Source organism: Halichoerus grypus, chromosome 9 (assembly GCF_964656455.1).
Source record: "Halichoerus grypus chromosome 9, mHalGry1.hap1.1, whole genome shotgun sequence".
NCBI lineage: Eukaryota > Metazoa > Chordata > Mammalia > Carnivora > Phocidae > Halichoerus > Halichoerus grypus.
Genome location: NC_135720.1, coordinates 109,892,131 through 109,911,290, shown reverse-complemented (window position 1 = coordinate 109,911,290; position 19,160 = coordinate 109,892,131). Strand labels below are relative to the sequence as shown.

Sequence of the window (19,160 nt, the reverse complement as noted above, 5' to 3'; positions counted from 1 at the left end):
ACAGGATGCGCTTTTATTTTTTTTAAAGATTTTATTTATTTATTTTGGAGAGAGAGCAAGAGAGAGCACGAGCAGAGTGGGGGAGAGCAGTGGGAGCGGGGGAACAGAGGGAGAGGGACCAGCTGATTCCAGGCTGAGCAGGGAGCCTGATGTGGGGCTCAATTTCAGGACCCTGGGATCATGACCAGAGCTGAAGTCAGACGCTTAACCAACTGAGCCACCCAGGTGCTCCCAGGATGTACTTTTAGTAAACATTGTTAAGTGGTTATTAATGAGAGAGAGCCACATTAAAATACTAGAAAATGTACGGGAGACTAATATTTCACTTCTAATAATATTAAAGCATTATGTTTTCTTAGTTCTCTGAAATGTATGGTTTCATTATAAATAACATTCCCCATGTAATTTGGTATTTTGAAAGTGGTCTTTATTTTTAGGATTGAAAATGGTAGCAGAATCAAGCTTTTATGAAATTTTAGGTTAAGTTTTATAAGTTAAATGTGAATCTTATTCCAGCCACCATGGACGAAGGCGATCAGAAGATGTTGTTTCCTTTATAAAAACTGAAGTACATCTTGCAATTCCAAATGTGGTAAGTATAATTAAATATTCAACTTAATACAATGATATTTTGATAATTTTTAAAGAAGTACAGCACTACAATTGAACTTTCGTTTAGAATAACCACTTGATTCTATGTAATTTTTAGCTTCACCAGTATTTAACAAAAATCAGAACGTTATTTTTATCTATTGTAAAAAATTACTCTACATAGTTCATGGTGTGTTGAAGGTTGACGTAAGAAGTGAGTTAAGCATCTGTTCAGCCATCAGTCAGCAAGTACTCTAAAAATATTCTTGCTTTTTCTTTCTTCAAGCATTAAATTATCTAAATAGTCCATCTCAGAAGTCCAGATCCCTACCCCCAACACACAACTGTGAGGTAACCAAGAATGGCAAGAAGAGAAAGAAAGAAAGGGCCTATGCCCCGAGCACAGGGACCCTTATGCCCTCTCCTGCCCCTTATTTCTACCACCATCCCAGCTGCCCCTTGGCATTTGAAACTCCAAGTCACACAGGATGACTGAGGTGACTTCTGTGATGGGCCATGGGATAAGGCCAGGCAGGAATAATCAGTGACTCATCTACCACCATCGACACCGACACGGTTTGGCCTCCTGGAGGAGAGCTTCTGTGCTTATTTGGCACACATTTCAAAGAACTGAGGTCAGAACCTTGGCGGTATAGCTTCTTTAGTCATTTTGCTTCCTGGGCTCCAACACAGAGTCCACAATTTCTGGCTGTATCCAGCCACCCTCATAGGAAAAGGAGGACAAGTACTGTGCTTGATTTGTTTAGCCTGCAGGAAATGATAGAATGGGCAAACCTCAGGGTAGAGAAAATCCACAGCCTACCCTCCTCTAACAGGCCTCTCCCAGAGCAGCCTTCCACTGGGCCAGCTGAGGCTTTCCTGCCCAGTGGGGGATGGACTGGTGAGAAACAGAGGGATGGATGGTATGTGGTGCCAGTACCGGGAGCCCCATTCTTCTCTCCACAGGTAATGATTCCTAGTTTGGATGACATTCAACAAGCCATCAACCGGATGATCCAGCTCACCCTGGAGGTCAGCCGAGGAGTGGCTCACTGGGGGCAACAGCAGACCCGTCACATCAAGCCTGCCGTCACCAGTCCCAGCCGTACTGCGACTGATGTGACCCCTGTAAACGCAGCAAAACCGGCCAAGAAGGAAGAGAGTAAGAATATTAAAACAAATCTCAGATGAATAGAATCTTATAATTGTAACAACTAGTCGATGGTCTTTATGATTCTTCCTGGGTATGACAGCATATAGATTTTTAAAATTTTAATTCCAGTGTAGTTAACATACGGTATTATATTAGCTTCAGGTGTACAAGATAGTGATTCAACACTTCCATATATTACTCAGTGCTCATCAAGATAAGTGTACTCTTGGTCCTCATCACTTATTTCCCCCAGCCCCCCACCCACCTCCCCTCTGGTCACCATCTGTTTGTTCTGTAGAGTTGAGAGTCTGCTTTTTGGTTTGTCTCTTTTTTTTTTTCTTTGGTCATTTGTTTTGTTTCTTAAATTCCACACATGAGTGAAATCATATTGTATTTGTCTTTCTCTGACTGGCTTATTTCATTTAGCATTATACTCCCTAGCATTATACTCCAGCCATGTTGTTGCAAATGGCAAGGTTCCATTCTTTTTTATGGCTGATTAAAGTCATTTCTACATGTTTATTTGTTAAATTTTGCATTAAAAATAAAAAAAAATGAGTGTTTTCCATCCTCCATCATAAATATAACATACAGACATTTCCATCCAGAGTTTGGACATAGGTGAACAAGGGTTTTTATCACTGTTCTACTATCATAATCTTAGATTCAAAGAAAAATTATAACAAGGCTTAGTACTAATTCTACTTTCAGCATTGTATTTGGTCCAATGAACGTAGTTTGTTAGAACATGATGTTTAAAAGTTCTGGGTCATGTGTTCCTTGTACATACAGTATATATGAGCTATTCCCTTAAGAAATTATGAGTGTGATATGGCACTGACCCAACGTTTCATAGATATTTTTGGACACCTTTGTGTAGAAAGCCAAACTATTGATAAGTAAAAATTGCATATATTTAAGATGTAAATGTGATATTTTGATACATGTATATATTGTGAAATGATTACCACAACCAAAGTAATTAACATGTCCATCACCTCCCACAGTTACCATTTTTTTGTGTATGCATATGGTAAAAAGATTTGAAATCTATTCTCTTAACAAATTTCAAGTATACAATACATTAGTATTATCTGTAGTCACCATGCTGTACATTAAATCTCTGGAACTTATTCATCTTATAACTGAAAGTTTGTACCCTTTGATCAGTATCTCCCCTTTCCATCACCCCTCAGCCTCTGGTAACCACTTTGCTACTCCGTGTTACTATGGGTTTGACTTTTTTTACAATGGAATATTATTCAACCTTAAAAGAATGAAATCCTGCCACTGGTGACAACAAGGATGAACCTGAAGGGTATTATGCTAAATGAAATAAGCCAGACACAGACAAATATCACGTAATCTCATTTATACATGGAATCTAAAACAAAAGTCAAACACTTTTTCTAAAACTATGTCATCTCCATTGGTAACCAGGAAAATGCAAATTAAAAACAATAAGATACCATGTAAGTTACATGAACAGGTGGCCCAGGCTCCATATACCCTTTCTATTGTTGCACCAACCCTGCTCTCTCTGATTATATCTATGGTCTCATGGGGTATTCCCTACAACCAGCAATGGAGGATGAAAAATCTCAGGCCCAGTCTTTGTTGAATTGGTTTGATATATTGGTGTGAGCTGAAAATGGACTACTGCACTATAGACTATAAGGCCTTTAAGAACAGCAAGAAGGGGAATTTCCCCCAGTGGGTGGAGCTTCAAGCAGTATATTCTTTTGAAGGAGAGGGGAATGATCTGAAGCAAAGATATACGTGGACTCTCGGACAGTGATGAGTGGCTGGACTGGTTGTTCAGGACTTAGAAGGGGCAACACTGGAAAATCAGAGGCAAGGAGGTCTGGGGGAAAAGCATATGAATGGGTCTATGTATACACATAAAATAGCTGGCAAAAGAAATATTAGTTCTATCCTTTTTTTTTTTCAGAGGTGTTAAATAATTTGTCCAAAGTCACAAACCTAGTGATAGGACTAAAATCCAATTGTCTGACTTTTAGTCCAGTGTTTGCCATTATTCTTTATTTCCTCCCTAGTTCATTCCATATGTCTTTCTATTATTATAGCAGGCTAATCTAAAAACCATTAGGTGCAAGAATCTTTGGACTTATCAACAACCTTGCAAGTAAGAATTCTATTTTCTTTCAAATTATCAACTAAGTATAATAAAGACATTTGCAGACATGCGATGTCTTAAAAAATTTACCCTCAATGCACCCTTTCCCACAAAGTTATTAAAGGTTGTACTCTTCCAAAATGAGAAAATAAAGCAAGGAGACAAGCAAAAAGGAGACATCTGATATTGGAAACAGGAATGAAATATAGCAGAGAGGTGAAGGGAATTCCCAGATGAATGATAAAAGATGATTACACCACGATAATTGTATTCTAAGCAGAGAGGGCAAGCAGTTGACTCAAGAGATATAGTTTTGGCTGCCTTCACCAAGATGCCTGATGACATTGTACTGTCTTTTAACTTGAAGACTGAATGCCTGGGGAAGTCTGGTCCATATTCTTGGCTGTGCTTGCTTCTTTTCACACATGCTGCTGAAGTTGCCAGTCTGCTCTCATTGACCTAGTTCAGTTGAGGAAACTCATTTCATTCTTTGGAATTGTTCTGCTTTGACCTGCTACTGGAAACTAGAGGGAAGGAATTGTGATTTAAAGGGAAAAAAATTAGGGGCGCCTGGGTGGCTCAGTCAGTTAAGCATCCAGCTCTTGATTTCAGCTCAGGTCATGATCTCAGGATCCTGGGATTCAACCCTGCAATGGGCTCCATGCTCAGTGGGGATCCTGCTTGAGGATTTTCTCCTTCTCCCTCTGCCCCCACCTCTCTCCATCTCAAATAAATAAATAAATCTTTAAAAAATTAAAAAATAATAATAACAAAAAAGATTAGCCACTGCCCTGGCCTTATTCCTGCTGGACTCCATTACATGGCTCATAACACAGCCCTGCCAGATGCTCTGCTTATGATGAGACTTGTATTTTCCAGATCATAAATGATAGGACTTACCTATGATCCCCCATGGCTTCCCCACAAAGGGCTTTTGTAAATTTGGAGGAAAGCTGAAGCCAGACTAGAAGCACTCGGTTTAGCTTCTTTTTTTTCTGAGAACCTTCTTCTAACATGGGCAATTAATGTTCTTTCCTTTACAACTATGTTTGTGCTTAATGCTCAGTTAAAAAAAATAAACAATATATTGTTTATAGATAAGCATGTTGGTTTATCTTCAAAGAAAATTCAGGATCCTGGTTACCTCTGGGAGTAAGGGAGGAGTATATGATTGAAGAAGGCCTAGTGAGGACTAGTGACTGATCTATTAGCACCATTCTCTCCTTAACCTGGGTGCTGAGTACATTGAAATTATTTTCCTTCTTATTTAGTATGTTTTATATATGTCATATTCTTCTTTAACTACTCTTTTATATATGCTGCTCTCTCTGTATATAGTTTAGTCACCCATACACATCCTTTTAACACACTAGGAATATGAAGGATTTTCTGCTAATGGTATCTGTGGAAAAATTTAGAAGCATTTATTTCCCATTAAAATGAAGAATAAAACAAGGAAGCTTGCTATCATCACTTCTATTCAATATTTTATTGGATAAATCCGATAATAAAAAATGAGATAATTGGAAAGGAAGACTAAGATTGTCCTTACTTGAAAGATCATGCATAGGAAATCCAATGAATCTAGAAACAACTATTAGAACTAATGTTTATGTATAAAAGACCAACATACAAAAGTATTTCTATAATGGCCAATAATTCAATTAGAGTGTAATAGAATTATATGTCAATTATATCTCAATAAAGTTAGGAAAAATGTAATAGAAAAAATGGGTTTTTCAATAGCCACAAAACCATAAGGTACTTAATAAATAAATGTAAAAAATATTTGCATAGCATTTTTAGAGAAAATAATTATTATTGAATGGTATAATGGAAGATAGGAATAAATCCACAACATGAAGAACTCAGTTTTTTAATTAATTTATAAACTCGATACAATTCCAATGAAATCACAACAGAATTTTTTATACAATTTGTTAAATTAATTTTAATTTTTTATGTAAAATTATATGGAAGTGCAAAGAGCCAAAAATAGCTCAAAATATTGGTGAAGGAAAACAAGGTAGGAGGTTCTGTCCTGCCACATAGTAAGGAGGGTTATTAAGCCAGACTAATTAAGACAATCTCTTAATGGTCCAAGAATAGATAGATCAGTGGAACAGGACAGAGGATGCAGAAACAATCTATATGAAAATTAGATATATGACACAGGTAGACTTACTAATCAAGGGGGAAAGAATGTGCTATTTATTTATTTTACAGATTTTTAAAAAAATTTATTCATTTGAGAGAGAGAGACAGAGAGAGCACAAGCAGGGGGGAGAGGCAGAGGGAGAGGGAGAGGCAGACTCCTTGCTGAGCAGGGAGCACCACTTGGGGCTTGATCCCAGGATGCTGGGATCATGACCTTAGCCATAGGCAAACACTTAACTGACTGAGCCACCCAGGCGCACCCAAAATGTACTACTTAATAAATGATACTAGTGACTTTTATCCATATGGAAAAACTTAAATTAGGTTTTATTGATTTTTTTTAAAGATTTTTTTATTGTTTGAGAGAGAATGAGAGAATGAGAGAGAGACTGAGCAGGGAGAGTGGCAGAGGGAAAGGGAGAAGCAGACTCCCCGCTGAGCAGGGAGCCCAACTCGGGGCTCTGAGATCATGACCTTAGCCAAAGGCAGATGCTCAACCGACTGAGCCACCCAGGCTCCCCTTAAATTCGATTTTAAAAGCATGGTAAATTCATATGCATTATTCTATATTTTATAGCACTGTTAAATAAATATATCCTATAACACTGTTTGAATAAAACATAACAAAATATATTTATGACATTAGGGTAAGGAAAAATTCTCAAGACATACAAAGCTCAAACCATAGAAGAAAATATGTTAAAGTTTGACTTCTTTATATTTAAAAACATTCTTTAAAGGGTCCTTAAATTTAAATGACCCTTAACAAAATGTCAGCAAACTGAATCCAGAAACATATGAAAAGGATCATCTATTATGACCGAAAGAGATTTATCACAGAAATACAAGGTTGGTTTAACACGCTAAAATACACCTATCTGTAGAATAAAGGACAAAATTACATGATCACCTCAGTAGACACAGAAAGAATTTGGCAAAATCCGACTCTCTTTCATGATAAACATATTAACAATCTGCGGATAGAATTGAACTTCTTCAACCTGATAAAGGGCAGCTATGAGAAACCTACAGTCAACATCCTACTTAATGGTGAAAGAATAGATTATTTCCTCCTAAGATCAGGAACTAGTTAAGAATGCCAGCTTTCACCACATCTATACAACATTATACTAGAGATTCAATTCAGTGGATTTAACAAGAAATTAAAGCTATATAGACTGGAAAGGAAGGGGCGAAACTGGCTTTATTAACAGGTAACATTATCATGTATGCAAAAACATCCTCAGGAATACATACACAGGCAAAACTATTAGAATTAATAAATGAGCTCAAATATGAGGATATAAAGTCAATATACAAAGCTCAATTATGTTTCTTTTTCTTTTTTTTAAAGATTTTATTTGTTTATTTGAGAGAGAATGAGATAGAGAGAGTGCATGGGGGGGGAGGGTCAGAGGGAGAAGCAGACTCCCTGCTGAGCAGGGAGCCCGATGCGGGACTCAATCCTGGGACTCCAGGATCATGACCTGAGCCGAAGGCAGTCGCTTAACCAACTGAGCCACCCAGGTGCCCCTCGATTATGTTTCTAAATACTAGGAATGAACAATCTGAAATGAAATTAAAAAAACGATTTCATTCACAATAATATCATAAAGAATAAATTTAACAGAAGACCTGTAAGCCCTGTACAGTGGAAGTTCAAAACATTGCTGAAAGATATACTATGTTCATGGGTTGGAAGACTCAGTACTGCTAAGATGGCAATTCTCCCAAATTAATCTGTAGATTTAGTGGAATCGTTATCAAAATCCCAGAAAGTAGTTTTGCAGAAATTGAGTTGATCCTAAAATTTGAATAAGGAATAGGAAAATTCAAAGAAACTATAATAGCCCATACAATTTTGAAAAAGGATAGTAAAGCTGGAGTACTTGCATGGGTTAATTTTTCAAAACATACTATAAAGTTACAGTAATCAAAACAGTGCAGTGTTGGCCTAAGAATGAACGTTTAGGTCAGTGGAACAGAATAGGCAATCCAAATATAAACTTTAGAATCAATTAACTTTCTGAAAGGATACCAAGTCACAAAAATGGGATAATGGATTCAACACATGGTGCTGGAACAATTAGACATACATATGCAAAAAAAAAAAAAAATGAAGTTGGTCTTTTACCTCACACCATTCAAAGAAATTAACTCAAAGTCAATTATAGAAGAACTAAAACTATAAAAATTTTAGAAGAGAACATGTAAGAAGTTAGCAATTTGGGGTTAGACAAAATTTTCTCAGGTATGGCAGCAAAAACATGATCCATAACAAAGAAAATTGACAAATTGGACTTCAACCAAATTAAAAATTTTGCTCTTCAAAAGACACCATTTAAAATATTAAAAAGGGAAGCCACACATTTGGAGAAAATATTTGCAACTCGTACATCTGATATAAAGTACTTGTATTCAGAGTATATAAAGAACTTAAACTGAGTAATAAGAAGACCATCACCCTCCCTAAATGGGCAAAAGGTGGATTTCAACAAAGAAGATATATAAAAGGCTAAAATACACATGAAAAGGGAGGGAAAACTGAATGGGAAGAAATCAGAGAGGGAGACAAACCATGAGAGATTCTGGACTCTGGGAAATAAACTGAGGTTTACAGAAGGGAGGGGGTGGGGGGATGGGATAACTGGGTGATGGGTATAAAGGAGGGCACATATTGTGATAGGCACTGGGTATTATACGCAACTAATGAATCATTGAACACTACATCAAAAACTAATGATGTTCTATATGTTGGCTAACTGAACATAATAATAACAAAAATAAAAACACACATGAAAAGATGTTCAACATCCATCATTAGTTATTAGGGAAATACAGGTTAAAACCATGATGAAGGGCACCTGGGTGGCTCAGTCATTAAGCGTCTGCCTTCGGCTCAGGTCATGATCCCAGGGTCCTGGGATCAAGCCCCGCATCGGGCTCCCTGCTCGGAGGAAAGCCTGCTTCTCCCTCTCCCACTCCCCCTGCTTGTGTTCCCTCTCTCACTGTGTCTCTCTCTGTCAAATAAATAAATAAAATCTTTAAAAAAAAAAAAAAAACCATGATGATATACCACGGCATACCTATTGGAATGGATAAAATTAAAAAAAAAATCTACAATACTAATTGTTGACAAAGAACCTGGAACTCTGATGCATTGCTGCAGGGAATGTATAGAAAGGTACAGCCACTTTGGAACCAGTTTGGCACTTTCTTAAAAAGCTGAACATAACTTTACCATTTGGCTCAGGAATTCCACTCCTAGGAATTTACCCAAGAGAAATAAAATCACATGTGCATGTAAAGATGTGAATGTTCACCGCTGCATTATTCGTAATAGCTTCCAATTGCTAGCAAACCAGATGTCCAAAAGCTGGCCAATGGACTAACAAAATGAGGTATAGCTACACAGTGGAATGCTTCTGTGGAATAAAAGGGATAGAACTCCCAGGACATGCAACATTAGTGACTTAGTTAATTAAGCCAATACCTTATAGTTTCGTTTGCTTTAATTTTGTTTAAAATTAATACAAAAGAGCAAATGAGTGACCTGGTCTTAGAGGAGACTGTGGCAAATTCAACAGAGATGCCCTTTTAAGAGATGCTTCTCAGCTTCAGCTAATTGTTGCCACGCAGAAACATGGGTCCTGTATTACCAGGTCAAATCTTTTTATTTTTGAGAGAGAGAGAGAGGAGGGACAGAGAGAGAATCCCAGCATGGAGCCTGAGGTAGGGCTTGACTTGGGGATCGATCTCAAAACCCTGAGATCATGGGATGCCTGAGTAGCTCAGTCGGTTAAGCGTCTGCCCTCGGCTCAGGTCATGATCCCAGGGTCCTGTGATCAAGTCCAGCATCAGGCTCCCTGCTCAGCGGGGAGCCTGCTTCTCCTTCTGCCTGCCGCTCCCCCTGCTTGTGTACTCTCTCTCTCTGACAAATAAATAAAATCTTTAAAAACAAAATAACAAAACCCTGAGATCATGACCTGAGCTGAAATCAAGAGTTGGACACTTAACCGATTGAGCCACCAAGGCACCCTAGATTAAACCTTTTTATTTTTTTAAAAGATTTTATTTATTTATTTGAGAGAGAGAGAGAGAGCACAAGCAGGGGGAGCACCAGGCTCCTCACTGAGCAGGGAGCCCGATGCAGGACTCAATCCTAGGACCCTGGGATCATGACCTGAGCCAAAGGCAGACGCTTAACTGACTGAGCCACCCAGGTACCCCTGATTAAACCCTTTTAAAAGAGAAGTTAGAAATCTGGAATTTTGCATGAATGATCATGCTTTTTTTTTTTTTTTAAAGATTTTTTTTTTATTTATTCACTGAGAGAGAGAGAGAATGATAGAGAGCATGAGAGGGAGGAGGGTCAGAGGGAGAAGCAGACTCCCTGCTGAGCAGGGAGCCCGATGTGGGACTCGATCCCGGGACTCCAGGATCATGACCTGAGCTGAAGGCAGTCGCTTAACCAACTGAGCTACCCAGGCGCCCCGAATGATCATGCTTTTTAATTGTTCACAACTGTTTTGAAAAGGCAAGGCATTGTTTGGGCCAAATGTATCTGTATAGTCTGTTTGATGGGGAATACTGGAGAATTTTGATCAAGGCAGTGACACGATCAGATTTTGGCAAGAGATGTTTATAGTGGTGGTTAATAGTGATTGCATGTCTCGATATACCAGATGTTGAGCTGAAGACAAACATATGTTGTCTCATTCAATCCTCACATGTATTTCCATGAAGATTAAAAAACTGGCCTAAAGTTATTTAGGTAATAAATATGGTGCCTCTCTTTTAACCACCATGCAGTTCTGTAGAGCAACGTCAGCTCTTTTGACCTTTCCTTGGAGGACTTATTTGGGGTGGGGAGGGTTTCATCAGTGTCTTTCAGTTCTCTTCTCTGAAAACAGTTTTTCCACATTAAAGAAATCTAGACCTCAGAATCTGACACAGTGGTTTAATAAGAGTAAGTGACGTATAAGAGAATAGCTCTTAATTACTTGGAGGGAGAGTCCTTTAAAAACTACAGCTTGAAAAAAAAAATCTATAAATATTAACATTGATAATACTTAAAGTTGAATATAGAAGTTATCTGCATATAAAAATATCTGTTTTCAGGATCTTTTGAAGAAATTATTCCTGCAAGGAAGCTGAAGAATTTTTATCCGGGGGTAGCAGAGCACAAGGATATTTCCAAGTTGGTTCTCCTCCTTTCTTCCTCTGTGAATTCTCTACGAAAGGTAGCTCACGAGGCCTTGCAGGACTTTCAAAAGTACAAGACGCTCTGGACCGAGGACCAAGACGTGAAAGTGAAGGTGTATTTCTGCTACTTGTGATGCAGTTTGGGTTTGAGTTGTTTATATCTAACTTGCATGAGAGGACCAGGGAAGTGTCAGTGATCGTGACAGGAACTCATGAGCAGAGGTCAGGAACCTGTAAATGTCCAGCACCTAACATACTTGATTTTCTGCAATTCTCATGTTGACACTCTGAAGCAACTGAAAGGAATGAGGCTCAGGAAGATTTCGTTTAATTTGTGTAAACAATTGAGTACCAATTGCGTTCCAGACACATTCAGAGGCTGGGTATTCAAGAGTGTGTCACACTTAACATAGATACAGCTGTCTTTTTGGTTAGAGACTCAACGACACATGAATAACATTAGTATAGTTGTTGTTGTAGTTATTCATGGTGGACTGTGACATTCCCTCACATAGCCTCATCTTCCAGTACTACTGGCTCATCCCTTTCTTTACTGAGCCAGTCCCCTGACATACAAGTGGAAAAGTATATAAGCAAAAAAAAAAAAAAAAAAAAAGGCAATGTGAGATTCATACTGTCAAAAAGCTAAAGTAAACACTTTCCTTACTACAGGAGTTTTTGGCTAACAACCCCTCTCTGACTGAAATCAGATCAGAAATTCTACACTTTGCTACTTTTGAACAGGAGATCGATGAGTTGAAGCCTATTATTGTTGTGGGAGCACTTGAATTGCATACAGGTATTTTTAAAATGTTATGTAAAGTATCTGTATTTTCACATGAAATGCTGCTTTATTTAGAAAGCAGTTGTGAAGCTACTTTGGTACAATATTATAAATATCAAATATTTCTGGGCCATGAATATTGTTCATATATATGTTATATATATGTATATATACAATGTGTGTTATATCATATATTATTATATATTCTTTGCATATAATATTATACCAGGGTGGCTTAATATACTGAATACGATGCAATTCCTCAATTGGCAGTCAAGCAACTAAGCTACAGGTGAAACTCTTTTTCAGGTTACTGTGAGGAAGGAGCTATATACATGAGATAGGAATCAAACAATTTGAGGTTTCCTGAGAAGTTAATCCACTTGGGATTAGTGTATCAAAGGATGATGAGACAGCTGCTTAATATCGGAGATAAAACTCCCAAACTGATTTTACTGATTACAAGAATGAGGGAGAGTGATGCTGGTCAGGCCCAGTGTTCGAGCAGAGCACACTCATATAAGGTGTCTGGGCAGCATGGGGTTTAAGGACTGTGGGTGTAAATAGGTTATCATCTGTAGAAAGATGTTTACTCAGGTGAGATTGTTGTTGATTGGTTGGCACTCAGAGGCAGGCTTATCGATATGTTCTTTTCGATTGGTTGACATTCAGAAGGGAGGAGCTGATGCTGATCGGGTGGCAAAAGTATGTGACCTGAGGTCAGTTGGTCTGTGGCTTGGGTTTAAAACTGGGTTATGGTGGCTATTTGTTGCCATAGTTACAGCGGTACAGTCTTGTCAGAAGTTTGTGAGAAGATTTTATTCTCAAAAGATATTTGAATGACCTATTTTACATCAACTATCCACCTTAAGTAGATTTTCAGATCTATCCTTAAAGAGTAAGTCTAACTGTGGCTCTCAAATTTGATTGTCAAGGTTACCTGACCTCTTTAATCCCATCCCTTCTGCTGGTGATAATGACAGAGTTCACCTCATGAACTGCTTTATAGGGTACACTTAGCATACTACTTGGCAAATAGTTGATGTTCAATAAATATGAAATACTGTTATTATTTTTTTAAAGATTTATTTGTTTATTTGGGAGAGAGAGAGAGTATGGGGGGCGGGAGAGAGGGGCAGAGGGAGAGGGAGAATCTCAAGCAGACTCCATTGAGCATGGAGCCAGACACGGGGTTTGATCCCAGCACCCTGAGATCATGACCTGAGCTGAAATCAAGTTGGCAGCTCAACTGAATGAGCCACGCAGGCGCCCCTTAAATGCTGTTATTATATCTATCAAGAAGGGATTTAAATTGGGGAAGAATCACAAATACTTGAAGGGAATATTTAGTTAGAAATCAGAAACTAGGGGCGCCTGGGTGGCTCAGTCGTTAAGTGTCTGCCTTCAGCTCAGGTCATGATCCCAGGGTCCTGGGATCGAGTCCCACATCGGACTCCCTGCTCAGCGGGAAGCCTGCTTCTCCCTCTCCCACTCCCCCTGCTTGTGTTCCCTCTCTCGCTGTGTCTCTCTCTGTCAAATAAATAAATAAAATCTTAAAAAAAAAAAAGAAATCAGAAACAATACTTCTGGGACAATAATTCCAAGAACTGTAGACTTTTGGAAAATTAGTTTACCTATTATTATTACTATTATTTAAATTTCCTATTTGTTTTCTCATAGTGGTTAGCACTGTGATTCCTCATACAAAAATCAACTCTAGCACAGAGTGAGAGTTGGCTGAGGGCTCAATTTTAGAGAGAGAAAACTAAGAAATGGAATAGGCAGCAACAGTTCTAAAGAAGGGGGAAGGTGGGCTGAATGCTTGGGGACTGAGGAAAAGGAGAAGATAGGCCCACAAGATGCAGACCTCATGAGAGGATCTCTCAGCCTCAACCAACAAGCTGGCTGTATGTTTCCGCAGCTCCCTAGTCTAACTGTTGGAAGTTGGCAAGGAGCAGTCATGTTTCAAACATGGCAGGGCTGGCGGGTTGAAGGATACTAAGAGAAGAAAAGAGGAATGTGTAAGGATTGTTAAGATGGAGTTGACTAGTTGGAGGTGGGATCATCAAATAGGACAGTGAAGTTAGAGATGCTCAGATTAGACATGAAGTAAATAGTTTCAGAATGTCAATTGTATTCCATTCTGATCTTTCTTCCTCTTCCCCAGAGCCAATGAAACTGGCCTTATCAATTGAGGCTAAGGCATGGAAGATGTTACTCTGTCGCTACTTGAATGAAGAATACAAAAAGAAAATGTCAGACATGATAGCATTTATCAATGAATACTTGAAAAAGTTGTCTAGACCTATTCGTGATTTAGATGATGTCAGGTTTGCAATGGAAGCCTTATCATCTATCCGTGATAATGAAATTCAAATGGACATGACTTTGGGACCAATTGAAGTAAGGAATGATCACATTTTTTCTTTCTTGAAATATTTTTTCTTTTTTTAAATAGAGACACACTAAAAAATTGATTCTGTTAACATACTTTCTTCATCTATTTTATGGCACAGTCTGCCAGTTTCTCCTTTCTGATTTGATGCCCTTGGAGGAGTTTTGACAATTACCAACAGTGAACAGTATACAAAGGAATATTAATATATTAATAATGCTGAACTGGTCTAGACAGTGTTCAGTTTTTTATGCTAGCACCAACATTTTACAGAAATGAATGCTTGTGCTCTTTCATGTCAATCCCAACATGCTAGGCAAGTTCCCCAAATATCTTTGGCTTTCCTTAGAAACCACTATAGGTCTCACTCATGACCAGTGGCATACCAAGGGAAGCATGGTGGGAGGAGTCCACTTAGGCTCAATAGTAGTCTGTTGGAACTAACATCAACCAGAGATGTTTCTAGGGTGGAGTGCTATATTAGTTTCCTACTGTGGTTATAACGAATTACCATAAATGTAATGGCTTAAAACAACATAAATGTATTATTTTACAGTTCTACAGATCATAAGTCTGAAAATGGATTTTATGGGGCTAAAATCAAGATGTCAGAAGGGCTGTATTCTTTCTAGAGGTTCTAGGAGAGAGTCTGTTCCTTGCCTTTTCTAGCTTCTAGAAGCCACCTGCATTCCTTGGCTCACAGCCCCTTCCAGCAATGTCATCACTCCTGCCCCTGCTTCAGTCTTTACATCTTCTCTGGCTTTACTCTCCTGCCTCCCTCTTTCCCTTATATGGACATTTGTGATCACTTTGGGCCCAACCAGTTTGTCCAGGATAATCTCCCCATTTCAAGTTTTTTTTTTTTCAAACATAATCACATCTGCAAAGTCCCTTTTGCCATGTAAAGTAACATATTCACAGGCTCTGGAGATTAGGATGTGGACAACACTGGAGAGAGCCATTATTTTGTGTACCATAAATTAATTATGACTAATATTTAAATCAGACTCTTATTTTATTACCTTTTTTTTTTTTTAAGAGAGAGGGTGCACTTGTGTGAGCGGGGGAGGGGCAGAGGGAGAGGAAGAGAGAGAATCTTAAGCAGGCTCCATGCCCAGTATGGAGTCCGATGTGGGGCTCAATTTCATGACCCTGTAATCATGACCTGAGCTGAAATTAGGAGTTGGGCATTTAACTCACTGAGTCACCCAGGCAACCCAGAAACTTTATTCTTCAGCATGAATTATCTTAGTAAATCCAATTGCCAATCCATCCCTTTGACCATTCAAGTTTCTTTTCTTCAGGGTATCTCCCACATCATTGTTTCATTCTGTTCTTTATATAGCCAATGCATATTTTAATAGAGTAATGAGAAGATATTTTGCATGGTGTTGCACAAGATCAAAGAGGAGAGAGGAGATCAAAGAGGAGAAAATGATCCTAGGGATATTTTCTAGGATAGTATTTCTTTCTTTCTTTCTTTTTTTGATGTAGGCTGCATGCCCAGTGTGGAGCCCAATGTGGGGCTTGAACTCATGACTAAGATCAAGACCTGAGCTGAGACCAAGGGTCAGATGCTCAACCAACTGAGCCACCCACACGCCTCAACTAAGATAGTATTTCAGTGTGATCTGCCTACATCTCCATCAGAATCACCTAGGTGCTTATTAAATGCAGATTTCAGGACCTAAGCTCTAGAGTTAATATCTGGTATCAGGGAGAATTTAGAGGTGTTTACATACATGTTTAATTTTGGGAACCACTCTTCTAAAATACACTCTCTTCTAAGAATGGGAAAAATAGGAATGTGTTTCTACAGGGCATCTAAATCATTTGGCATTTGCTTTCCTTGTGATATTTCTGAACTCTACTCCCACTTTCCAGGAAGCCTATGCTATTTTAAACAGATTTGAAGTTGAAGTGACCAAAGAAGAATCAGAAGCAGTTGATACCTTGAGATATTCTTTCAACAAATTGCAGAGCAAAGCTGTAAGTACAAACTTAATTCTTATTTTTTTATAAGTCACCATCTCTAGAAAAAATTTTTATACATTTTAAAGCTTAAATATATATTAATAGCTTTATTGAGATATAATTTACATACCATAAAATTTACCATTTCAAAGTATACAGTTCAGGGATTTTTAGTATATTCATAGAGTTGCACAGCCACCATCATTATCTAATTTTAGAACACTTTCATTTTCCCAAGAAACCCCATATCCATTAGCAGCCACTCCATCTTCTCCCTCTTTCTGTAGTTCCTGGCAACCATGAATCTACTTTTCTGTCTCTATGGATTTGTCTTTTCTGGACATGTAATATAGATGGACTCATACAATATTTAGCCTTTTGTGACTGACTTCTTTCATTTAGCATAATGTTTTAACATTTATCCATGTTGTCCTCTGAACCACTACTTCATTCTCCTAATGGCTAATGATGTTGAACATCTTTTCATGTACTTATTGGCCATTCATCCATCTTGTTTGGAGAAATGTGAATTTAAATCCTTTGCTTTTTAAAAAATGGGTTGTCTTTTTATTTTTGAGTTGTAAGAGTTCTTTATATATTTTGGGTATTTGGATATTCCATATGAAAGGATTTGTAAATATTTTCTCTCATTCTGTGGATTGTCTTTTCAATTTTTTTTTCAAATTTTTATTTGAATTCCATTTAATGGTACAATATTAGTTTCAGGTGTATAATATAGTGATCCAACACCTCCATACAACACCTGGTGCTCATCACAACAAGTGTACTCCTTAATCTCCATCACCTGTTTAACCCATCCCCCCACCCACCTCCCCTCTGGTAGCCATCAGTTTGTTCTCTATCATTAAGAGTCTGTTTCTTGGCTTGCCTCTCTCATTTTTCACTTTGTTCATTTGTTTTGTTTCTTAAATTCCACATCTGAGTGAAATCATATATTTGTCTTGCTCTGACTGACTTATTTTGCTTAGCATAATACATCCATGTTGTTGCAAATGGCAAGATTTCATTCTTTTTTATGGTTGAGTAATATTCTATTGTATATATATAACACATCAAAACAAAAAGCTTCTGCACAACAAAGGAAACAACCGGGGGGCGGAGCAAGATGGCGGAGGAGTAGGAGACCTGGATTTTGTCTGGTCTCAGGAATTCAGCTGGATAGGGATCAAACCATCCTGAACACCTACAAACTCAACAGGAGATCAAAGAAAAGAATAGCAACAACTCTCTGAACAGAAAAGCGATGACTTTCTGGAAGGTAGGATGTGCGGAGAAGTGAATCCGAGGCGATATTCAGGAGACGGCGGGGGGGGCCTCCATCGGCCACTTCTGGCAAGTGATAGAGCCATGGAGCACAAAATCGGAAGTTTTAGAAGTCTGCTCTGCTGAGGGACATCGCTCCAGTGGCTAAACGGGGGGTGGAACCCTCGCGGGACACTGTGGTCTCAGGACCCTCGGGGTCACAGAAAGACCGGGGGCGCCTGAGTGCGGCAGAGCTCCCAGGTATCGGAGTGGGGAAGCCAGCTGCAGAGATGGAACCCAGGCGCGGGCTCTCAGCTCAGGGTTGCCATAAACCGTGATCCGCGGCACAGTCAGGCCACTGCTCCTCCAGCAGGGACCCAACAAGCAGCAGATGCGGGGAGACTCCCCTTCCTCCCCCGGGAGGAGCAGCATGGGAGTGCACCGCAGGGATCTGCTGGGTTTGGAGACTCCACACGGGGTCGGGTGCCAGAGATAGAAATGCTCGGTCACAGGCTGGGTGAGCACGGAGTGCAGCCAGAGACCGGGGAGATGGGAGTGATTGACTGCTTTTCTCTGGGGGCGCACTGAGGAGCAGGGCCCCGAGTTCTCGGCTCCTCCGGGGCGGAGATTGGGAGGCCGCCATTTTCACTCTCGGCCTCCAAAGCTGTACCGAAAGCTTGCAGGGAACAAAAGCTCCTGAGAGCAAACCCGAGCAGATTACTTAGGCCCGACCGGCAAGGGCGGGGCAATTCCGCCTCTGGCAAAGACATTTGGAAACCACGGCAACAGGCCCCTCCCCCAGAAGATCAGTGAGAACAGCCAGCCAAGACCAAGTTTACGGATCAATGAGAACGGCAGAACTCCAGCGCTAGGGGAATACTGCACATAGAATTCATGGCTTTTTTACCATGATTCTTTTGTCTTTCAAAGTTAATTTTTTTTAACTGTCTTTTTTCTTTTTTTTTTTTGAATTTTTCTTTTTCCCTTTTTCAACCAACATCTTATCAATCCCTTTTTTAAAAAACATTTTTATTTTTCATTTTTAGAGTCATATTCTATCCCTTCATAGTAGTTACACATATTTTTGGCATATATATATAAGTTGTTCTCTCTTTAAAATTTTGAGAAAGTTTCCTCTAACAGATCAAAATATACCCTAAATCTCTAGTGTATGGTTTTTTCTACTCCCCTGCCTGATCACATTCTCTCCCTTTTTTTTTCTTTTTTTTTTAAAATCCTCTTCTTTCTTTTTTCAAACAACTTATCAATTCCTTTTATAAAATTTTTTATAATTTCCATCTTTACAGTCATATTCCATCCCTTCATCATATCAACCCTTATTTTTGTACATATATAAGTTTTTCTTTCTTTAAAATTTTGGGAGGCACTTTCTTCTAACAGACCAAAATACACCCAAAATCTAGTGTGTGGCACTGATCTATATACCAGCCTGATCATATTTGATCACATTCTGGTTTTTTTTTGTTTTGTTTTGTTCTGC

The 19,160-nt window shown here is 38.8% G+C and overlaps 1 protein-coding gene and 1 long non-coding RNA gene across 2 annotated transcripts in view; one reads left to right on the top strand and one right to left on the bottom strand.

The window, feature by feature from the left end:
- DNAH8 (dynein axonemal heavy chain 8) overlaps window positions 1-19,160 on the top strand; it is a 431,463-nt gene that overhangs the window by 170,743 nt on the left and 241,560 nt on the right. Inside the window, exons 25-30 of the mRNA XM_078055380.1 lie at window positions 517-592; window positions 1,558-1,753; window positions 11,160-11,356; window positions 11,916-12,042; window positions 14,195-14,430; window positions 16,307-16,411. Of these exons, the coding sequence (XP_077911506.1) occupies window positions 517-592; window positions 1,558-1,753; window positions 11,160-11,356; window positions 11,916-12,042; window positions 14,195-14,430; window positions 16,307-16,411 (937 nt within the window). The remainder of the gene's footprint in view (window positions 1-516; window positions 593-1,557; window positions 1,754-11,159; window positions 11,357-11,915; window positions 12,043-14,194; window positions 14,431-16,306; window positions 16,412-19,160) is intronic.
- Window positions 1-19,160, bottom strand: part of LOC144379086 (uncharacterized) — a 231,690-nt gene that overhangs the window by 118,206 nt on the left and 94,324 nt on the right. The gene's annotated exons all lie outside the window — the stretch shown is intronic.